Source organism: Peromyscus eremicus, chromosome 20 (assembly GCF_949786415.1).
Source record: "Peromyscus eremicus chromosome 20, PerEre_H2_v1, whole genome shotgun sequence".
Taxonomy (NCBI): Eukaryota; Metazoa; Chordata; class Mammalia; order Rodentia; family Cricetidae; genus Peromyscus; species Peromyscus eremicus.
This window is the reverse complement of record NC_081436.1, coordinates 13,862,939-13,886,257: the sequence shown is the minus strand read 5'-3', so window position 1 is coordinate 13,886,257 and position 23,319 is coordinate 13,862,939. Positions and strand designations below refer to the sequence as shown.

General features: G+C 49.0%; 1 protein-coding gene across 1 annotated transcript in view; it reads left to right on the top strand.

The window, feature by feature from the left end:
- The first annotated feature begins 1,603 nt into the window (after window positions 1-1,603).
- Window positions 1,604-23,319, top strand: part of Shank3 (SH3 and multiple ankyrin repeat domains 3) — a 60,455-nt gene continuing 38,739 nt past the window's right edge. Inside the window, exons 1-9 of the mRNA XM_059247995.1 lie at window positions 1,604-1,624; window positions 2,598-3,683; window positions 4,703-4,774; window positions 6,384-6,492; window positions 6,769-6,920; window positions 7,012-7,179; window positions 7,257-7,373; window positions 7,763-7,840; window positions 9,022-9,088. Coding sequence (XP_059103978.1) covers window positions 1,604-1,624; window positions 2,598-3,683; window positions 4,703-4,774; window positions 6,384-6,492; window positions 6,769-6,920; window positions 7,012-7,179; window positions 7,257-7,373; window positions 7,763-7,840; window positions 9,022-9,088 — 1,870 coding nt within the window. The remainder of the gene's footprint in view (window positions 1,625-2,597; window positions 3,684-4,702; window positions 4,775-6,383; window positions 6,493-6,768; window positions 6,921-7,011; window positions 7,180-7,256; window positions 7,374-7,762; window positions 7,841-9,021; window positions 9,089-23,319) is intronic.

Genomic DNA, 23,319 nt, shown 5'->3' with positions numbered 1-23,319 from the left:
GAGGTCCCCCGTAATTGGTAACCTAGGGGACAGGCCAGGATGAGCTAAGTGACAAGATCGAGAAGTGTGCAGGAGTGATGGATGGAAGGGAGGGATACCTCCCGAGGTGGAAGTGAGGCAAGCCGTCTAGCATACAGAGGAGCCTACAGGCCAAGCGAGGACAACCAGAGGGCCAGAAGGTGGGCTAGGAGTACAAATCACAGGTCAGAGGACGCTTAGGATGTGGAAGGGTCAAGAGCATGGAGACCGTCACTGGAGGTTTGGATGTCTCCAGTGAATGCTTAAGCAATGGACACTTGGAGCTGCACAGCAGCGGGCTGAGGACTATAGTTACACATTTGCTGCCAATCCACGTGCCATACACTATTCTGGATGCACTAGTCACAAATCTTCCTCCACCCCCAAATCTCCTGGAGCTGTGTAGCTGAAAGTGCACTAGGAGGTGGGGAAGAAGTGTGCATGGTCAAAATAAGATCTTTCTAGAATTTTGGCCCTGGTAAAGGAAAAAAGTAAGCAAAAGGCACCCGACCGGTATTTGAAGGTAGGGCCAGGCCAAGTGTCACCTTGCCTGGGAGACGGGGTCTGGTGGACCTGAGGGAAGGTGGCCTGGGCTGCTCAAGAGACTGTCAGTCTGCAGGTAGCTGGTTAGCAAAATGTGAGACTCTCTCCCCAAAAGCTTGGCAACAAAGGTCATAGGCCTGTATGGAGAGTTAGATTCGCCCAGCAAGGGAGGTGACAGAGGAGGCTCAAAGGCTTCCTTCCATGAAGTCCAGTCGTGGACAGCAAGCCCCGAAGAGGCAACACCCAGGGATCTGGGCCCATCCAGGTCAAGACAGGTTTACTGAGTGTCCAAAGCTGGCCTGCTGCCTGATTGAGGGCATGGGATTTCTCCATTTCAGCCTCATCCCTGGTGGATGCTGGCCATCATTTCCCACCAGCAGCCAGCTAGTTTAGGGAAAAGGGAGGCTGGAAATAAAGGTGGGTGGAGGTTTTGATGGGAGGGATTGGGTTTAGCCGGAAAGGAGGCCTGGGTCAAGGCGAAAAGGAAAGAGGCAAGAGAGGAAGATGGCGGAGACTCCCGGGCCAGGAAGCAGCCTTTCCTCTCTGGGCTGGGACACAGGAAACCCAGCCCTGAGCTTCCCAAGGTGCTTCCTGAAGATAAGAGAGACTCTTTCCTGCTCCTGCCCCTCTGACATCCTGCCCTAGCCCCTAGGGTACTCTAAGTTGCCCCGCTCAGTCAGACCTTGGGAGGGGCTTGGAGGTCAGGGACTACTGGGGCTTCACTTCCTCCAGCACTCAGGGGTCCACCCAGGCTTGAGGGCAGCAGGGAACAGAGGCACAGGAGCGCTGGAGACTCAGCTCTGCCGGGTAAGTGGTTCTTGTGAAGGGAGAGATTGTTCCTCAAAGGTAGTGATGTAGGAGTCAGCCAGGTGGTCCCTGGGGGACAGTCCCATGGGGTTTGGATTGGTCAGAAGGCCCTATTATGGAGTCATGAGACACTTTTGGAAGGTGGTGGATCCGGGGAGTGCAGGCTGTTTTTTGGGGGGAAGTCTAATCAATCACTGTTCTGTGTGGGGTGAGGGCATGTCTCAGGTGAACCAAGATGGTCAGGGGGTGGGATATGGTGAGGTGTATGGTGTATAGGACCAGGGCAGTCCAAGGTTATTCCTGGGATGCTCAGGAATAACCAGTTTTGTGGGCGATCCAGGGCTGCTCATGGAGAGAGTTGGGGAGGCTGGGGCTGAGGGGATGCTTTCTGCCACTGGCAGAGTTCCCGGCCAGACTGCTCCGCAAAAGCTGTCCAGTGTGTGCCGCCAGGCATGAGTGGCTCTCTGGGGCCGTTAGGGGGTGGGGTATAAGTCAAGGTAGGTGGGAGAGTGCAGTGGAAGGCAGGACTAGACCCTACTGTTAGTAGGGCAATTCATCCACTCAGGGGCTGCACCTTTCTGGGCCTTAGGAGTGAGGCCCCCGCGCGTTGGGCACTTCCGAGGCAGCGCCGGGCTAAGGCTGGCACGCCACGCGGGCGGCGCCTGAGTTGGTTCACTCGCAGCGCTCCCCTCCCCGCCCACTCGTCACCCCCTCCCGCGTTGCCACGACAACGTGTGAAACTAAAATTCAGTTCCCCGTCGCAGGTGGAGACTAGTGGCGCCCCCTCCCCTAAGCCCTTCCTCGTAGGTCGCGCCCCCATCCTGCTGTCGCTAAGGTGACGGGGAGGGGGCGACCAGCTGCAGGGTTGGGCCAGCCAAGGTGGGGGAGACCGCAGAGTCCGGACAGACTCCCCAAACTCGGTTGCGGCGGGGGCCGAAAGGAACACCCTGGGTGCGGTTAGAAGGGCTGATTTGGGGGGCGCTTCCGTGGCACAGCAGCTCCACCCTGCTCGAGCCTGGGGTCTGCGGCCCTCCGACTCCCACCCAGCACGGTGCCCCGGCTGACCCCACCACCTCCTCGGGGTCCGGAGTGGGGTCGGCAGACTGGGGAGATTTCCACCCCGGGACACCGATTTTCCTGCTTGTCTCTCCCTCCCTGTCAGCCTGTGGTCCTCTTGCCCCGACGCGTGGAGGTCCCTCATCCAGCTCCAGAACCCTCCGTCACCCTAGTACGGTGGTCTGCGACGCTCGCCTGCAGCGGAAGCGCGGCGTGCCATCCCCCCGCTGTGTCAGCCACTCCCCCTCGACAGCCAACCCCCCCCCCCGCGCGCGGGCCCCCGGCCCCCGCCCTCTGCACCACACGCCCACGCCGCCCGACCCCGCGGGGGACCCCAGTTTCCCGGCTCTGGGCTTCCCGTCCCCGCCTCCGGCGCGGCCCCCTCCCCGCCTCCGCTCCGCTCCGGGCTCGGGCCCCCTCCCCCCGCCGCCCCCGCCCCCGGGGAAGGCAGGCGCCGCTCGAAGCCGGGGCCGATGCAGCTAAACCGTGCCGCCGTCGCCGCCGCCGCTGCGCCTGCGGAGCCCCCGGAGCCGCTGTCCCCCGCGCTGGCCCCGGCCCCGGCCCCCCCCGGCCCCCTCCCGCGAAGCGCGGTCGGCGGGGCTCCGGCGGGGGGTCAGGGGGGGCCAGGGCGCCGCGCGGAATCCCCGTGCGCTCCTCTCTCTGCCGGCAACAGTCCGGGCCCGGGCGCTAGCACCGGGATGGACGGCCCCGGGGCCAGCGCCGTGGTCGTGCGCGTCGGCATCCCGGACCTGCAACAAACGGTGAGCCCTCGCGATCTCGCCGTACCCCTGTGTAGCCCGCTGGCGGTGACCCCCGCCGGGCGCGCCCTGCGCCAGGACCCCCGGCCGCGGCCACTCGCCCCTCCCCCGCCGCCTCCGCGGGACCCTCCCCATCGCCGGGGCGGGGCCCTGGAAGGCCAGCCCCAGGGCGGGGCCTCGGCCTCTGCGCCGTGGCGCGGGGTCCCTGCTCTTGCTCCCCAACTAGCCCTCCATGCGGGGCCCGGGGCGCGGTGTCCTGCGCTCGCAGGTCCGGGCTCACGACTCGCTCCGCTGCAGAAGTGCCTGCGTCTGGACCCAACCGCGCCCGTGTGGGCCGCCAAGCAGCGTGTGCTCTGCGCCCTCAACCACAGCCTTCAGGACGCGCTCAACTACGGGCTATTCCAGCCGCCCTCCCGGGGTCGCGCCGGCAAGTTCCTGGATGAAGAGCGGCTCTTACAGGACTACCCGCCTAACCTGGACACGCCCCTGCCCTATCTGGAGGTGCTGGGCAGACCAGGGTGGGGGTGGCATGGAGCGCACTGGGTGTGATCTTTGAGCTCCGTGGCTGGAGCAGTGAAGGGCAAGGCCGGGAGGAGTTGGCTACAGGAGCGGTGGGGGGCTGTGTGCAGCCTGAGCAGTGTGCTGAGAGCCAGAGGTGGGTACATTTGAGTGCAGCGGGTAGGGCGTAGTGTGAGCTGCATGTGTGGTAAGTGCTGTGTTGCAGCTTAAGCGTGGAGAACAGTGTGAGCAGTGTGTAGAGTGCTTGCAGCAAGCGATGCGTACAAGCACACAATGAGCACCTGCAGCACATGCACTCAGCATGTGTGGTGTGAGCAGTTTGAACACTGGAGGGAGAAGTGTGAGAAGGAGTGAGTGCCCTGAGGGTCATGCAGTGTGAACAGTGTTATCTGTGTGCACGTTTGTCTCTTGCCCCTCACCCCCAAGTCTTCTGAGGTTGGCCCAAAATATTAGCACCATTTATGACATATAAGGGTGATTTGAGTGCCATTCCAGGTATAGGGGTGGAGACTGGGTCCTAATTGGAAGGTCTCGCGCGCGCGTGTGTGTGTGTGTGTGTGTGTGTGTGTGTGTGTGTGTGTACACACCAAGGTCAGAGTTGGTCTGATCCTCGTGGTAGCACCAGGAATTGGGTTATTTCTACTAGGAGAGGAAGTGTCTAGGAATAGAAGCTTAGTTTCAGATCTTGGGGGAGCCGTGGAGTTTTCCAAGTCCTGGTGGTGGGAATGAGACAGACAGGCTGTAGGCCTGCCGGGCCACGAATTGGCTGAGTACTGTCTTCTCTGGAACCACACATCATTTCTGTACATGTAGAGGGTAGTCAGTAGTTGTCAGTGTTTGTCCACTTTGTGTGTGTGTGTCTGGGACTTGTATGGCTGTGTCGCAGTGAAAGTGTGGGCAGGAGGGTGGTGAGCGGTGAGTGGCACGCGGTGGTGGCCACCGCCACTTGCTCACTGGACCTGTGTGGGTCCCTTCTCTCCACCTTTTCTTTATCTGAGCAGTTTCGATACAAGCGGAGAGTTTATGCCCAGAACCTCATCGATGACAAGCAGTTTGCAAAGCTGCACACAAAGGTAAGGAGGCCGTCTTCGGAGGGGACTCCCCATGACCACTGCTCCTGTTCTGGCTTGGCCCAGCCTGCCTTCCCGGAAGTGGCTTTCGGGATCTGGTCCGGGGCTGGGTACAGGCTCCATGCCCCTGGCTGGTTCAGTGATAGGTTCTAGCTAAATGAGATTTTTTTGCCTTGGTTGAAGCTGGGGGAGAAGGAAGCAAATGAGTGTCCAGTGTGTTTGTTGGCTGTGAGGGCAAGAGGTCCAGTGTTTAGTGTTCCCTAGTACAAGGAACACAGAATTAGATATCTCATTAATTCTCTCCCGGAGGAGATTTACTACCTCGTTTCACAGGTGAGGCAGAGGGGTTGAGTCACCTGCTGTGACTGGCTAGTGAAGCTGGCCAGATCTGCCTAGGTAGACCCTGTAGTCTGGTTACACCTGTACAGTGTCTATTCTTCTGGGACCTGCTCCCAAGTGGGCCTGACGCCATTTGCCTTTTTTGTTTTGAGGGGGCACTACACTCCTGTGGGTGTCCAATGGGCAAGGTGGGTGTCATAGCCCCTTTCCAAGTCCCCCAGCTCCATGGGCCAATGGGAATTTGTTTGTGGGATACTTCACTGATGGTCCCTGGAGCTTAGGAAAGGGTCTTCGTGACCCTACCTATTGTCCTAGATCTTTGGGTTTCTGTGGCAGACTTTTCTGCTGCTCCAGAGAAGGTAACAGTCAGTGGCCCTGGCTCTATGTTGGGCAGAGACCATGTCAGAGAGGTAACTGTCTCCCTCCACTGGCCCTTGTATGACCCTGGCACCCTGGGTTCTCTAGATCTTTTCTCAGGGGCCCACAAGACATGAGTGACTTGCTTTTCAGTGAGTCTTGTCTGTGTTTGGGATGAATTTGAACTCCTCACTACAGCCCTGTCCTCTTGCTTGCCTGGGGGCCAGCTGTCCCCACCCTCTCCCCCTGTCACCTCCAGGCTAAGGTTCTTCCTAGATGATTTGCATAGATTCTTCCTCTGGTTTCATCACCCTGACCCCATGATACTGGTTCATGAGACACCCTCTCTTGTCTATGATACATGCTGTTTCTAGATGCCTGGGCTGGGACACCTTGCCCTACGTGTGTGGTGGCATCTAGGCCACCTGACAAGGCTAGCAAGACTTTGTTGGGTGAAGGACTAAAAGGCAAAGTCATGTCATGGGTGCTCCAGGGGTATATCATGGAGGGTAGGAGGAGCTGGCCAGAGGAGTGAGTCTAGAGCTGTTAGTATTTGGAGCCTGTTAGAATGGACTCAGTGCTCTTTTAGGCTGAGGGAAGGGAGTCAGTTGGAGTCTGGGACTAAGGTGGCCTGGCTGTGATGGAAGTGGCCAGGCTCAGGCTGACAGGTTTGCTCAGGCTGCTGTGGGTTTGCAGAGAAGGGCTTTGAAAGCACATGGGTCTAGCCGAGATGGAACTAGAGTTGAGGTAAGAGTATTGGGGTTGAGGATGAGCAAGCCCGGATGACAGGTTAGACAGGTCGGGGTTAGGGACAGTGTCTGCCTTACAGGTGGTCGGGAGCTTGCTGGAGGAAGGGGGTGATGGTAAGATGACCATGGCTGTGGCACTCAGCTGACTGGGATGGCTGGTGTTCTAGGCCAACCTGAAGAAGTTCATGGACTATGTCCAGCTACACAGCACAGACAAGGTGGCCCGCCTGCTGGACAAGGGGCTGGACCCCAATTTCCATGACCCTGACTCAGGAGGTGAGAAGAGCAGAGAGGGGCTGTGTTTTCTTTTCTTTTCTTTCTTTCTTTCTTTCTTTCTTTCTTTCTTTCTTTCTTTCTTTCTTTCTTTCTTTCTTTCTTCCTTCCTTCCTCCCTCCCTCCCTCCCTCCCTCCCTCCCTCCCTCCCTCCCTTTCTTCCTTCCTTCCTCCCTCCCTCCCTCCCTTCCTTCCTCCCTCCCTTTCTTCCTTCCTTCCTTCCTTTCTTTTTTTTTTTGAGTAGCTGGGACCCTAACTTTCATTTATCTCCAAACCCAGAGTGCCCTCTGAGCCTTGCGGCACAGTTGGACAACGCCACTGACCTCCTGAAGGTTCTTCGCAATGGCGGTGCTCACCTGGACTTCCGAACCCGAGATGGGCTCACGGCCGTCCACTGTGCCACCCGCCAGCGGAATGCAGGGGCATTGACGGTTAGTAAGGGCAGGACCCTGGTCTGGAGGGACTCATGGGCTCATGCAGAAAGCTGGGCCTGGCATGGATCCTGAGGTGCCTTACCCTCAGACCCTGCTGGACCTGGGGGCTTCACCTGACTACAAGGACAGCCGCGGCCTGACGCCCCTGTACCATAGTGCCCTAGGGGGCGGGGATGCCCTCTGCTGCGAGCTGCTTCTTCATGATCATGCACAGCTGGGGACCACTGATGAGAATGGCTGGCAAGAAATCCATCAGGTGAGCAGGGGGCCTGGGCTGGGTGCAGGCTGTATGCCTCTGTACCTGGGATGCTTCAGTACCTCTCTTCTCCTCAGGCCTGCCGCTTTGGACACGTGCAGCACTTGGAGCACTTGCTATTTTATGGGGCCAACATGGGTGCCCAGAATGCCTCGGGAAACACAGCCTTGCACATCTGTGCCCTCTACAACCAGGTACCACCTTGCGTCTCACCCCTCTGTCGGTTCATCTACATTTTCTGCGTGTGGTAAAGTGGGACTGTGTGTGTGTCTGTGCCGGCACGCAGGTGGCCGCACACCCCAGCTTGTGCGACACTCCCGTGTGTATGTTCTGTGCCCGATCTGGTTACTGGGTGACCTACTTAAGCACATCTGTTCTCCGAACACACGTGTGTCAATGCGTCCATATGTGTGCTCTTAACAACTAGCTCTCAGATGAGAGCTACTTACGTAGTCCTACCTAGCCTAGGGATGCGCGCATGTGTGAGTGTGAGTGATTCCTGTGCCTTGCACTCCTGTGCACCTGCCACGGCCTGGCCCTGCCTCTCCTGCTGCCCGCTGTGATTGTTGCTGCCTCCCAACAGGAGAGCTGTGCTCGTGTCCTGCTTTTCCGTGGTGCCAACAAGGACGTCCGCAATTACAACAGCCAGACAGCCTTCCAGGTACAGGATGTGTAAGGCTGACCCAGGGGGGTTGCTTGTGTGTCCTATTGACTTTGAACCCGGATTCTTCTTCAGAGGGCAAGAAGGGAGCGCTCACTCTCAGGACTACCGCCGGAGGTGGAACTGTGAGTGGGCTAGTGTGGTGCCCAGAATTGGAGGGAGTGTTTGCTGTGCTGGTTGCCTCTACCCTCCACCTATGGGTAAATGTCACATGACTCCACGACTCTGGGGAAGGGCCACATGGAGAGGACAGAGAGACGGCTATGGTGGGCCTGATTCCCCAGAAGGAGGGGGGAGTGCAGAGGTCCAAGCTGAGAGGGGTGTGTGACTGCTACTTTACCTGACTTGACCCAGGTTATATTTCTGAGCCATTAGTCCGCCAGGCTGGTTGGCACTGGATAGGATAGCCAGGTAGTTATCATCTCTGTGGCCTGGAGTTTTTGAGGAGTTGAGGGTGTCACGGAAATTTATGGACCATGAAAGCAGCAGAGAAGGAGGTGTTTTTATTATTATTGTTATTATTGTTATTATTATTATTATTATTTTTGAGACAGGGTTTCTCTGTGTGTCCCTGGCTGTCCTGGAACTCACTCTGTAGACCAGGCTGGCCTCGAACTCACAGAGATCCGCCTGGCTCTGCCTCCCGAGTGCTGGGATTAAAGGCGTGTGCCACTACTGCCCGGCCTCTGTTTATTATTCTTAATGGGCGCACAGGGCCCTGAGAATGTCAGAAAGGCAAGCTGCTGTGGTCGTGTCTGGGAGTGTGAGGCAGAGGTTGAAAATGTGGGCACATCTGGAAGTAGATACATCAGGCCAGGTTTGGGGACATGGGTAGGAAGAACGAGGGCTGAAAAGCTGTGGGGCCAGGATTGATACAGGAGTCGTGGCTGCATGTAGGGGCAGAGTAGAAGTTCTGCTAGTGTGTGCAGCTCTGTTCATGTTTTAACTCTCAGCCTGGTGTCCCAGAAGCACCCTGGACTGAGGCTGATGAGAGCAGCGGGCCAACTCTGGTTACTGGTATCCTCTCTTGCCCGTTGGCAGTGCTGTGCCCGTAGACACTGACTGCTGGGACTCGAGAGAAGGGTGGCTTAGGATCCCAGCAGGACCACCTGGGGTGGGGCTCAAATCTGGGTTGCTGAGCCTCCCTCCTCGTCCTCCATGTGTTGACTTCTTTCTCCCAGGTGGCCATCATTGCAGGGAACTTTGAGCTCGCTGAGGTCATCAAGACCCACAAAGACTCGGATGTCGGTGAGTTCTGCCTACCCATAGGTCCTTTCTGAGTGGGCTGTGGTGCTCATAAGCAGTGGAGGTGTAACAGGGCCCCCATACTCCAAGACAACTGCTAGTGACCCTTGCAGACCTGGGGACCGTGATGAACAATGGCCTGTGTGGACTGAACAGAATTTTTGGTCAGGGCCTAGAGCAGGTCCGGGCTCTAGGCTATGATAGCCCTGGGCCCAGCAGTTGACATTTAGGTAAGGGTCTGTGCTTCCCATTAGGTGCTAGGGTTGTGTTTAGCCTCCGATGGCTTCCCGTGTGACATGATCCCATGAACATACCTGCAGAGAGAACAAAACACGATGGTGGGGATGAAGATGAAGTGGGGATAGGATTGTGGGTGTCTCCTTGGCCAGAGGATTTGAGCTCCCAGCAGGTAGTGCGTAAAAGAGACTTGGCATATGGATGAGCCCTAGGAGGAAGGACCAGACGCTGCATGTGTAGTTTTAGCGCCAAGACTGGCAGGCAGAAGGGTCCAGCCTATGCCTCTGTGGGTGCATGCGTGCGTGTGTGAGTGCCTGGAGAGAGAGAGAGACAGATAGACAGACAGAGACAGACAGACATAGACAGAGACAGACAGACAGAGACAGACATACATACAGACAGACGGGGGTGGTGGTGGTAGTGTGTGCGTGTGCATGCGTGTTTGTTTCTGGAGCCAGGCTGGCTCATCCTGGGTAGAGGAAAGTCTGCAGGGTACTGCAGGCCCCTCCTCCAGTAAAGGGTTGCTGTCCAGCTACAGCAAAGCCTTCTAGCCATACGGATCGCTTTATGTTCTGGGTAGGCTTTTCTGCCTGTGACGCTTTCTGGAACATGGAGCCCCAGGCTCCTCTTTCTTCTGTGAGTGTTACTTGAAGTGTCCCCATTTCTTGTTTCAGTTTGCAGTGACATGGGGCAGCAAAGGGCTGGAGCTGGCATTAAAGTTAGACTATGCCTCGGTTCTATGACGGTCTGGCCTGGGGCTTCATCTATGGACGGGCTTAAGACTAAGGTCCGTTTCATGTTTAGGGTTCTTCCTCCAGCTGCTCTCTGCTAGTGAGGTTTGGGTGTGCGCCCCTTGACCCGTGCAAGGTGGGGCCATCATGGTGGTTGAACTGAGGGTGGGTGGCTTCCCCAAGAGAGATACTGCAGCAGTGCTGAGTAACTTCATGATCCATGGTACAAAGCTGGGCCCAGGTTCAGGTAGAAAGAACAGGGTATAGTTTTGGGGTTGAGATTGGCACAAGCAATAGCTACAGTTTGATGGGGGCTGACAGAGATGGTATTTTCTGGGATCACCCCGCTTATGGATGTTGGGGGGGTGTCTTTGTTTTGCCTGATCGTCTAATCCAGAGAGAACTGCTGACATCTGTGGTACCTCCCTTTATCATACGTGAAAGATAGTGTCTTAGAGTTATCTCATCTTCTTTTCACCTTGGTCTCCTGTAGCCTTTGTTCCTGGAAGGGGCTGAATTCTAGGAAGTGGCCCAGTCACTGATTTGGCAAAAGATGAGGGACTTGTATAATATCTAGGATGAGAGGTAGGAGTATTCCTCTGCCCTCCATCCTAGGATTCTGGGGGTCACCAACTGAAGCGCGCTGTCCATTTCACCCAAGTGGGCTTGCTCAGTTGGGGTCAGGCTCATCATTGCCTAGTATAGTGGGCATCTGTGTCATCTGGTCCTGATGTAGACATCTACTCTATACACCAGCATGTGTTTCAAGGTTACAGTTGTTCTAGTTAGGTTTCTGTTGTTGTGATAAAACACCATGACCAAAAGTAACTTGGGGAGCAAAGGGTTTATTACAGTTTACGTGTCCCAATCTCACTCCATCCTGAAGGGAAGTCACGGTAGGAAATGAAGGCAGGAACTGAAGCGGAGCCCACGGAGGAATGCTGCTTTCTGGCTTGCTCCACATGGTTTGCTCAGCTTGCTTTCTTATAAATCCAGAACCACCTGCCCAGCGGTGGCACCACCCATAGTGGCTGGGCGTTTCCACATCAATTATTTAATAATAGTAAAAGAAGCTCCCCACAGGCTTACCTATATAGGCCAGTTTGATGGAAGCATTTTCTCAACTGAAATTTCTTCTTCCTAGATGACCTGGCTTGTGTAAAGTTGACAAAAAACTAACCATCACCCAGCCAGCCAACCCTGTGTAGGATGATGTAGTCATGAGATTTACTATGAACTCTCTTATCTCAGTTCACCTTTCCTAATAGTCTCTTGTGAAGTTGATTATTGGACCGTTTTTTACAGAGACTTTTGGAAACCAAATCTCAGAGGGTTAATGAGAAAACCTACCCTTAGACCTGGGGACTCAGGGTCTGGGTTACCCACTGCCCTCTGCACATAGTCACTCGAAGGACATTCCTTACGTGACAGTTGTAAGTTACTATGTCTCACTCTGGGTCTTTGGGCAGAGGCCTGCACATAGGAGTTGTATGTGCCTATCCATCCTCCACTTCCTTCCTCAGGGTAGTGTCTGGTAGGCACCTGTGTCGTGCTTCAAGAGACCCTTTCTATCTCTAGGCAGCCTCGCTTTTGTGAACCAACAGACCTTGGGTGGGACTCTGTTCTCTCACTGTCTTTCTCTATTTCCTGTTTCTGTTTGTGGACTATGCTCTTTCAGGCAACCGCCAATGTGAACAAAAACATTCTATGTATATATGTTCTCAGGGACGGTCTATCTAAGGTTTTTGGGAAGTGCCTCGGGAAATGCTTCTCACATGGTGATGTCACCTGGAGAGCTTGTTCAGTGTAGGTTCTGAGTCTGGGCCTGGGTGTGGCCTGAGCGTCTACACTGGTCATCAGCTCAAGGTGATGCTTGCCTGCTCTGCTGACCCTGGTTCTACTCTCTATAACAGGTGTAGACCAGCTTGGCAGGTAGTGCTGCAGGCCAAAGCCTTCCCACGGCATAGTTTTCGTTTTTAAATTAAGGCAAAAATGTTTCTTACTTAAAACTTACTACTTTTATTGACAATCCAGTGGCATTCCTTACATTTACAGTATTGTATGCCAGTTTTGTTGAATCCCAAAATGTTTTCATTGCTCCAAAGAATACCTCTGATAGAGTAAGCAATTTTTCTGTGTTACCCTCTTCTCCTAACTTGTCAGCTGAGAACATAACTCCTCTTTGCATTTACTTGTTATTGTTGTTTCATATCAATGGAATTATGATATGGCCCTTTCTTTGTGTGTGGCTTCTTTTACTTATTGTGGTTTGGAGCTTCATCTGCCTTGAAGATCACTTCATTCCTTCTTATGGCTAAAAAGTATTCTATTGTCTGTATGCATGGTACTGGGCTCATCCATTTGCCTGTTGGTGGATATATAAGTTGTTTCTACTTTAAAACACATACACATATATGTGTATATATGTTTTAACAAACAAACTACATATATGTGCGTGCGTGCGTGTGTGCGTGTGTGTGTGTGTGTGTGTGTGTGTGCCTTCCTGCTTGTCTGTATGTGTATCAGATGCATACAGGTGCCCTTGGGGGCCAGAAGAGGGTACCTGATTCCCTGAAACTGGAGATACAGATGGTTGTTAGCTGCTCAATGTGGGTACTGGGACTTAAACCCATGTCCGTCTACAAGTTATTATCCACTTTTTCTTTTTTGGTTTTTCGAGACGGGGTTTCTCCATGTAGTTTTGGTGTCTGTCCTGGCTCTTACTCTGTAGACCAGGCTGGCCTCGAACTCACAGATATCTGCCTGGCTCTGCCTCCCTAGTGCTGGGATTAAAGGCGTGCACCACCGCCGGGCCTAGTATCCACTCTTAACAGGTGAGCCATCTCTCCAGCTGGTTTCTACTTTTTGATTTATGAATATTGCTATCACAGTTTGAACATGTATTTATATGAATACTTGTTTACACTTTTGGGTTTATCCCGAGGAGTAGAATTACTAGGTGATATGACAGTCCTTATATTTTTGAGGAGTTTCTAAACTGTTTTCCTCTAAACTTCTATCAGCTGTGCCTGAGTTTCTAACTTCTTTACATTCTTCCCAGTGCTTGCCTGGTGTTTTTTTTTTTTTTTTTTAATTGTGGTTATCCTATTGGCTATGGTGTGGTATTTCATTGTGGTTTTGTGGTTTCCTAATGCCACCTCCTATTACGCATATTTTCTTGAGTTTGTTGTTCATTTGTGTGTCTTGGGAGGAGAGTGAAGGCCTCTGTTCACGTTAAGATTTTTTTTTTTATTGTTGAACCATAAGGATTCTTTTTTTTTTTTTTTTTTTTTTTTTTTTTTTTTTTTTTTTTTTGGTTTTTCGAGACAGGGTTTCTCTGTGTAGCTTTGCGCCTTTCCTGGAACTCACTTGGTAGCCCAGGCTGGCCTCGAACTCACAGAGATCCTCCTGGCTCTGCCTCCTGAGTGCCGGGATTAAAGGCGTGCGCCACCACCGCCCGGCAAGAATTCTTTATATGTTCTGAATATATAGAATATAGGGCCAGCAAGATGGCTTAGTGGGTAAAAGTGTTTGCTGCTAAGCCTGGGAAATCCACATGGTGGAAGGAGAGAGCTGACTTCTTCAGGGCTTTCACCTGCTTCATAGAGCCATGGCACATGCTTGTGTTCATATATGTACATACGCAAATAAGTAGATGTAACAAATTAAAAATACGTTGTATATGATTTTTTTTTGAGATAAGGTTTCGCTGTAGCCCAGGTTGGTGTTGACCTTGGTCTACAGCCCAGGCAGGCCTCAAACTCTTGACAGTTCTTCTGCCTTAGCATCTGAGATTACAGGAAAAAGCTACCATGTACCACTTTGTTTCTTGCCCAGATTGGTTTTGAATTCTGGGCTCAGGTGATCTTCCTGCCTCAGCCTCTCGAGTAGCAGGGACTATAGGCCCTTGTCATCCTCCTCCTCCCTCTTTTTTTAAATTAAAAATTAAAAAAAAAATTGTTTAAGCTTTTGATGTTGTAGCTAAGAATCCATTGCCAAATATAAGGTCACATCACTGATACGAGAAAAACTTAAGCATGCTTAAATTTTAAAGAGTTTTGAGTAGTCCGCAGCTCCTAAATGGAGGTTGTACTCTGCAGGACAGAGCAAGAGAGGTCAAGTCTTTGTAGAGACACCATGGACTCTGCTTTGTTTGGCAGTGAAGTACCAGAGCCACTCCCGTTATGGGCATCCCAGTGAGATGATTTTTTAAAAAAATTATTATTATTTTGAGACAGGGTCTCACTGTGTAGCCCTGGCTGGCCAGGAACTCACTATGTAGATGAGGCTGGCCTAAAACTCACAGAGAGTTTCCAAGTGCTGAGATTAAAGACTTGTACCACCGTGCCTGGCACTTTCAAAAACAACAAACAAAAACAGTTGTCCACTTTGACGAGAAGTTGGGCAGAAGTGCCACCATAATGTGTCATGGCTAGATGTCTTGGACTCCGATCATATTGTTAAGATGTGGAAGATTTTTGTTGTTGTTGATCTCATTTTTGTTCTTAGCATACTGTGGATGGCTGTGAAGACACATTTGGGACCCTAGAAAAAAATGTAGCACACTGGAGAATTAGGATGACTATCAGGCAGATGCGCAAGACTAGAGTAGGTCCTTAGCTGAGGATTCTACCAACCAATACACACACACACACACACACACACATACACATACATACATATATATCTCTATATCCTGGAATTCAGTATGGAGACTAGGCTGGCCTCCAACTCACAGAGATCTACTAGCCTCTGGGATTAAAGGTGTGTGCCACCATGCCTGGCTCAAAATAATATGTCTGCCTGGCTCAAAATAATATGTCTTTCTGCCTGCTCTCTCTCTCTCTCTCTTTCTCTCTCTCTCTCTCCTCTCTCCTCTCTCTCTCTGTCTCTCGTTCGAGACAGGGTTTCTCTGTGTATCCCCGGCTGTCCTGGAACTCACTTTGTAGACCAGGCTGTCCTGGAACTCACAGAGATCCACCTGCCTCTGCCTCCCGAGTGCTGGGATTCAAGGCGTGCACCACCACCACCCAGCTCAAAATAATATTTCTACTGAACAAAAGTATAGCAAAGGGCAATCACTAAAACAAACAAAATCAGAGTCCAGAAAGAAGTTAGCCAAGACTTCTAGAGTTGAGCTCGAAGCGTGTTTCCTGGCTTGCCTCTCACATGCCTGTATTTCTGGCCCTGGGGAGACAGCTGACCTCCCTTGGTGGCCAGCATTCCGGTACGGTTGTCCTCTGGAATTGCATCAAGGTGTCTCTCTCCAGCCGCAGAATTTCAGGAATGAGCAGTTCTTGTTCTTAGTGATTCTAAGTTGGAAAAGTGGGAAAAAAATTCAGATGGAGGAATATAGAAGATCACTATCCAGTTCAGTTTATAGCTAATAATAATAATAATAATAATAATAATAATAATAATAATAATAATAAAATTTTAAAACAGTGAGCAGGCCCACAGTTTCAGAACAGTGTCCTGCAGTTTTCTCTGAAGCATAATTTTCTTCTCTTTTGCCATGCCAGTCTTTGAACCTTAGCCTATTTCTACAAATTTAGTAGGAAAGGCTTGGCATGCAGCTTAAGTTGGTAGGGTGCCTACCCAGCTGTGCAGAGCTCTGGGCTATATCACTAGCACTGAGTAAGGCAGTCACATTTGTAATCCCAGCACAGTAGACCACATCTGTAATCTCAGCACTCTGGAAGTGGAGACAGGATCAGAGATTCAAAGTCATCCTCAGCGAAATTGAGTTTGAGGCCAGCCTGGGCTACACGAGACTGTCTCCCAGCAACAACAATAACGACACAAGAAGACATTTAGTAAAAAAAAAAAAAAAAAAAAAAAAGTAGTTAACCACATAGGCTGTTAAGTTTGTTTTGCTTAAAGTTTTGGTAAGGAGCCCCAGTTTGGACTTTTAGAAATCTTTCAAGGCTCAGAAATAAAATCAAGACAAACTTCAGACTTTCCCTGTAGTAATTGATTGTTTTTTTAGGTCTTTCAAATACCTTCAGGTTTCTGGAGGAAACCTGGCAGGAAATGACATTTTACTCACAATAAGGCTTGGAACAGCTTTTCCAGGTTGGCATCCGATGCAGATTCTCAAATCACATTCTAATGCCTTGGTAATAGAGTCAGTTTTTCCAATTGTACTCTATTAAAAACAGAACAGTTTCTTATTGAACTTGTGCAGATAATATATTACCATGTAATAAAAATATCCATGATTAGCTTTTCCAATGCCAAAAGATCAGGCGGGAAGAAGAAGTAAATATTTCAGTTTTTTGTTCTGTTTTATTATTATTATTTTTTGAGACAGGGTTTTTCAGTGTAGCCCAGGCTGTCCTGGAACTCACTTTGTAGACCAGGCTGTCCTTGAACTCACAGAGATCCACCTGCCTCTGCCTACTGAAGGCTAGGATTAAAGGTGTGTGCCACTGCCGCTCAGCAGACATTTCAGTTTTAATTTTCAAAAAGTAACCAGTAGGCCACAGATAGTGTAAAAGGAAAGCATGCTCCTTAAATTTAGAATATTAAAATGAAAAAAAATTCAACTAAACATAAAATTGTAGTCCAGGCTCGTCTTGCATTTACAGTGATCCTCTTGGCTCGGCTTCAGAGTGCCAGGATGACAGGTGTGAAGCAGCATGATCCCAGGCTCACGTCCATAATTCTTGTTTTGCTTGGGACTTACTTAGTAGTCACAACAAACCAACAGGTATTTTTCTCTTCCTCCCCTTCCTCTTTAGTCTCTCTTTCTCAGATCTCCTCTTTTCTTTCTCTTCTCCCTCTTCCCCCCTCCCTTCTCTCTCATTTGCTTTTCCTTTTCCTTTCCCTCTTCTTCCTGCCCCCGCCTCTTGTCAGCATTTACCATATTGCCTAGGTTGGCCCTGAACTCCTGGCTTCAAGCGCCTCTCTGGACTCAGCCTCTGAATTACTTGTGACTTCAGACACATGCCACCATTCCTGGCTTTCATCTCATTTCATTTCCTCATTACAGTTCTGAACATTCTTATCCAAGCTAATGGTATGATGTTAAAGTTACTGGAAACCTATATTCCATAGGACTTTTCTAAGCCCAACAGTGTCTTTGAAGGAGAAATGATTTTGGGTTGCAGCTAACTGCACGCACTTTTAGACAAGAATGGCAATCATAACTGAATACTTGGCAAAGCTCAAAATAGCTGTGGTTGAAATCTGATGATATGGCTTATAAGAGTTTGCCACAACCAGATTTACGACTGATTGGATTGTACCAAGACAGGCCCAATTTCCAGGAATTTTATACACTTTTAGAACATTTGTATCTTGAAATTATGTGAAAATATTGTTTAAAATTTGGTACCTGGGTGGTATATGCCAATGGTCTTAGTGCGCTGGAGGCTGAGGGGGGTAATGACAAGTTTGGGGCCAGCTTGGGCTGTATAGGGGTGTCCTGTGCTTATTCCCACCCCCTACCACAAAAGAGGTTTAGTGTTACTTATGTGACAATGCTTTCCATACAATTTAACACATCAAACAAATTTAATTAATTCAGTACCTCTTCAACATGACAGGAGCCTTCTGGATTGTCCCGAAGTTAGTTTAGGATTAAAAACAAATTGAGGAGCCAGGCATGGCCTTCAATCCCAGCATTTGAGAGGCAGAGGCAGGCAGATTGCAGTGACTTCCTGGCCATCCAGGGCTGCACAGTGAGACCTTGTCTCCACAACAAACAAACAAACAAACAAATCAACCAACCAACCAACCAACCCCCAAATTACCTCGTGCACTCTGAAATCAGTAAGATATTTTTCTTTTGTCCTTAGGACTGGTTGACTAGTAGCATGGGTAAGAAGCACACTAGGATGACTTTCAGTAGGTTCCTAGCTTTTTCTAATTCATATGTAGCTTGAATTTGGACTCCATGGGGGCATGTGGCCATGGGGATGATCCTCAAGGTGACACTTGGGTCCTATTAATGTGTTTAGATTACCTTGGAGCTCAGGTTGGAACCTATGAGAAAGGCAAAGTGTGTGTGCTTTGGTTTTTTTTCAAGACAGGATTTCTCTGTAACAGCTCTGGCTGTCCTGAAACTTGCTCTGAGATCCACCTGTCTCTGCCTCCTGAATGCTGGGATTAAAGGTGTATGCCACCATGCCTGGCAGCAAAAGGTTTTTAATTTAGACAGGAATACCTTTATTTATTTCTGAGCTCAAGATTTTGATCAAAGTCTAACAGTGGTTAAAAAGCAGACTAAAGAATTTGATTGTGATATATGCTGTAATTCTGGAGGTAGAGGTAGGGAGATAAGAGATTGAGGCCAACCTGGGCTATGAAGCAAGACAGACAGACAGACAGACAGATAGACAGACAAACACACACACACACACACACACAGTGGTTTCCAAGCTGAGAGATTGAGGTCAATCTGGGCAAGACAGACACACACACACACACACACACACACACACACACACACACTCACTCACACTGTGGTTTCCAAGCTGAGAGATTGAGGCCAACCTGGGCTATGAAGCAAGACACACACACACACACACACACACACACACACACACACACACACACACACACACACAGTGATTTTCCAAGCTGGTAATTTTTCTTGCTAAGATTTACCCTTTGTCTAGAAAAGAGCAAATTCTGAGATAGAGTCTCAGTTCCTGGATTTAAACAACCTATTATTTCCTGTCTTCCTGGGAATTTCCAACTGAGACCTTTTCATTAAATCCAGTTAAGACACTCGAAGACTCCCTACAGGACCCAGGACAGCTTTTATTTCAACTTCAGAAGTCAGTGTGACTTCAGGAGCCACTGTGAGTCAAAATACTCTCCAATAAACTCAGAGAATTTCCCACAAAATGTAGAGCACGAGAGGGTTAGAAGTGGTGGCCTCCAGGCTCAGTAGGTGACTGCTCCTGTGTGTGGCTCTAATAAGGTCTTTGTTTCTTCTTATATTAGATCTGATAAAAGAAAAACTTAAGCATGTTTACATTTTAGTCTGTAATTCATGAATATAAGGGCAAGTAACTCTGCCAGAAGGGAGACACTTTAAGGTATTTGTAGAAGCAAGACAAGAAATACAGTTTTGACTGGTTAAAAGTTAGTGTTTACTAACTGGTACAATTTCTAGTTTCAGTTTAGTTTACAGTAGATGTTGGTTTGCCCAGGTGGAATGTAAAGTGTGAGAATCACATTTAATGGCATCCAAATAACATTTTTCCCTCTACCAGCCACTGAGTTTTCTTCTAACTTTTTTGGGTTCAGCTTTTATATTGAGGTCACCGATCAGTTGTAGCTTAATTTTTGTATGAACGTGAGTTCAGAATCTGATTTCATGTGGATCTTTAGTTGTTTGGCAGTATTTGTTGAAGGATATTTTCTTCTCTCATTGGTTATTCATTGCTGGTGTATAGCAACAGTAACCTCTTGTACACTGGTCTTGTACAAGCTTTTCTGTATTTGCTTATTAGCTTTAGTGGCTTTCTTGGTGCATTATTGGGCTTTTCTATATATAGAGTCATTCTGTCTGCAAATGGATGTACTTCTTTCTTCTAACTTGGACACATTTCATTTATTTTTTCCTTTCTCCCTCTCATTCTTTCCTTGTTAAATTTATTTAACTTTATGTGCATTTATTTTTACTTATTGGTGTGAAGGTGTCTAATCCCCTGGAACTGGAGTTACAGACAGTTGTGAGCTGCCACGTGGGTGCTGGGAATTGAACCCGCGTTTCCTCTTGAAGATCAGCCAGTGCTCTTAACCACTGAGCCATCTCTCCAGCCCCTTATCTTTTCTTTTTGGAGGTAGTCTCACCATGTAGCCTTGGCTGGCCTCTAACTACTGAGGGCTGTGATTAGAGGCATGTGCCACCGTGCCCAGCCTCATCTGTTTTTCTTCCCTTAGTGCTCTGGCTTGAACTTCTCTACCATATTGGATAGCGGTCACGAAAGCAGGCGTCCTGCCTTACTCCTCATGTTTGAGGAGAGCTCTTTAGCCTTTCACCATTGAGTGCGATGTTAGCTGTGGGTTATAAAGACCCCGTAACACGTTGAGGAAGTTCCTTTCTGTTCCAGCTTTCTGATATTTTATCATTAAAGGATGTTGGATTTTTTTAGCGATGGTTTCTCAAATAGAGGTGTTGGTTTTTCTCTTTTGTTCTATTGAGGCATTACATTGGTCACTGAAGTCTTTATCCTTGGATTGCTTTGTCTAGCTTGGGTGTCTATAATACAGAATCAGTTAGGAATGCTTTTCTTTCCGGTTTTCTTGGAAGCGTTTGAGAAGGACTGATGTTGATTGATTGTTTCTGGTAATGCCGTCCGCTACCACTTTTCTGTTGTTGGTAGGAAGGTTGTGACTTCTCAGTCAGTTTCTTTGTTTGGAGTCTGTTGAGATTTTCTGTTTCTTCTTAAGTCAGTTTTTGTAACTTGTGGATTTAAAAAGAAAGCTGTCTGCCTATTTAGCTTATCTAATTTGGTGGCAAATGATTGTGCATAATATCATTTTGTATTTTATTTCTGAAAGATTGGCAACAATACCCTAAATCATTTCTGATTTTAGCTGTATGTGTGTGTGTGTGTGTGTGTGTGTGTGTGTGTGTGTGTGTATATATATATATATATATATATATATATATATATATGACTTTTTTTTGTTTTGTTTGTTTGTTTGTTTTTCGAGACAGGGTTTCTCTGTGTAGCTTTGCGCCTTTCCTGGAACTCGCTTTGTAGACCAGGCTGGCCTTGAACTCACAGAGATCCGCCTGCCTCTGCCTCCCAAGTGCTGAGATTAAAGGCGTGTGCCACCACCGCCCAGCGACTTTTTAAAAGTCTTTAAAATTTAAAAATTTTTTTTTCTTTATTGAACAATTCAGGGTTTAATCTTTGAAATTAGCAATAAGGTGCATATTTCTTCTTTGTATAGGAATTAGGAAAAGCAATTTTTTTTTATCAGTTCTCTCCTTTTAAAGTCTTTTGTAAAGTCAGTCTAGCTAAAAGTGTGCTGGCTTCTTGCATTACTTATGTGTATGAAGATTTTTGCCAGCATGTATGTCTGTGTACCATGTGAGTGCCTGGTGCCAGCACAGGTCAGAAGAGGGCTTTGTGGATCCCCTGGAACTGGAGTGATGGATGGTTGTAAGCTACCATGTCGGTGCTGAGAATTGAACCCAGGTCCCCTCTACAAGAGCAATAGCTGCTCCTCATGGCTGAGCTATCTCCCCACACCACACCTTTTCCTTTTTGAGACAGCGTCTCTCTGTGTAACTCTGACTCTCCCGGGGCTCACTATGTAGACCAGGCTGGCCTCGAACTCACAGAGATACAACAGCCTCTCCCCCCAGTGCTGGGATTAAAAGTGTGCGCCACCACGGCCAGTGTGCTGATGCTTTTCTTGTTGTTGAGACAAAGTCTTGTCATGAAGCCCCTGGCTGGTCTCGAACTTGCATGGATCTTCCTGCCTTTGCCTCTCCAGTGCTGGGAGTAAAGGTGTGTGTGCCGTGCACCACCACCCCCGTGCTATTTCTGTTTTTTAATTAGTGGTATTTGTTTCATATGTTTTGCTTTTATGTTCTTTGGTGTATATATGTTAATAATTGTTAATATTCTTGATGAACTGACCTTCTTACTGATGTATAATGTATCTTTCTGACCTTTGTTACATATATATATATTTGTATGTGCGTGTGTGTGTGTGTGTGTGTGTGTGTGCATGTCTGTGTGCAGGTGTGTTTGTATGACTGTATAGGCCTGAGGTCAACCTCCAGGGGTGTTCCTTGGCAGTCATCCTGAATCTTGCTTGTTGAGACATGGTTTCTCACTGGACTGGATTATTGATTTGATGATTAGGCTAGCTGGCCAATGAGCCCCGGGGGTCTCCTGTCTCTTCCTCCTCAGCTCTGGGATAATTGCATTCAACAACACTGACTTTATGTGGGTGCTGGGGATCGAACTCAGGTCCTCATGCTTGTATGTCAGGCATTCTACTATATGGGCTATCTTCTCAGGCTTGCCTTTTTTTTCATTTAAAGTTTATTTTGTCTGATATTAATATGGCTACTCAGCTCTTTTGGTTACTATTTACATGGGTTATTTAAAAAAAAAAATACATTTTAACTTCAGCCAGGCATAGTGTCACATACCTTTAATCCCAGCCCTTGGGAATCAAAGGCAGGCAGTTCTCTGTGGGTTGGAGGCCCAGCCTGGTCTACATAGTGAGTTCCAGGACAGCCAGAGTTAAATAGTAAGGCCCTGTCTCAAACCAACAAAATAAACAAAAATATTCTAGCTTTCCATATATTTATATCTTTGGATCTAAAGTGATTCTCTTCTACATAACATACAGTTCGGTATCTCATCTGTTTTTAAAGTAAAGTTTTATTGGAACATAGACAAGCCCATTTGTTTACATACTGTTTGTGGCAATTTTCATGCTACTGTGACGGAGTTTGAGACATGGCAGTGGAGACTCTGTGGTTTGCAGAGCCCGAAATAGTTACTGCCTGATTCCTTTTGGGGTGTTTACTGATTCTAGAATGTCTTTTTTAGTTTCCTTGGCTATAGTCAATAGTACAAAGTCTCACATAGCAGTAGCCTGATGAGATTTGTCACATGTTGCCTGCTTTATCCTTAGCCTTGTAAAGTGGGAAGTTCTGAGAACAGATCTGGGCATTCCCAGGCCTTAGCTGGCTGAAAAGAGGGGCAAGCTTCTAACCTTAAAGTTAGGGCTGGAGACAGCATGCTTGGGGTGGGTCACCCAGTGGTGACTGCATTAACGTGGCTCACTGTTCTGATTTCCTGGGATGGGGCCACTTCCTAGAACACATTTTAGATCTATTCATTTGTCTCTCTCTGTGTAGATTTATGTATATGCAGGTAGATGTGTGTATATGTGTGTGTTGAAGCCAGAAGCCAACATATAGAAAGAACTACAGGGCAACTGATCTTTTAAAACTAAAATACTTGGCTAGAAGATAGCTCAGTCATTCAAGTGTTTTCTGTGCAAAACTGAGGACCTGAGTTCAATCCTCAGCATCCACAGAAAAAGCCAGGTGGTATGTTGGCATGCTCTTGTAATGCCCGCACTGGGGACGTGAGGACAGGCAGATCCCTGAGGCTCACAGGCCAGCCTGCCTAGCATAATCAGTGAGCTCCGAGCCTTTGGACAGCCTCTCTCCAAAATCATGGTGGGTAGCTCCTGAGGAGCAATACCCAAGGCATGCTGGGAGTGGGAGAAACAGTCTTCCCCAGAGGAAGAGCACACTAATTGGTT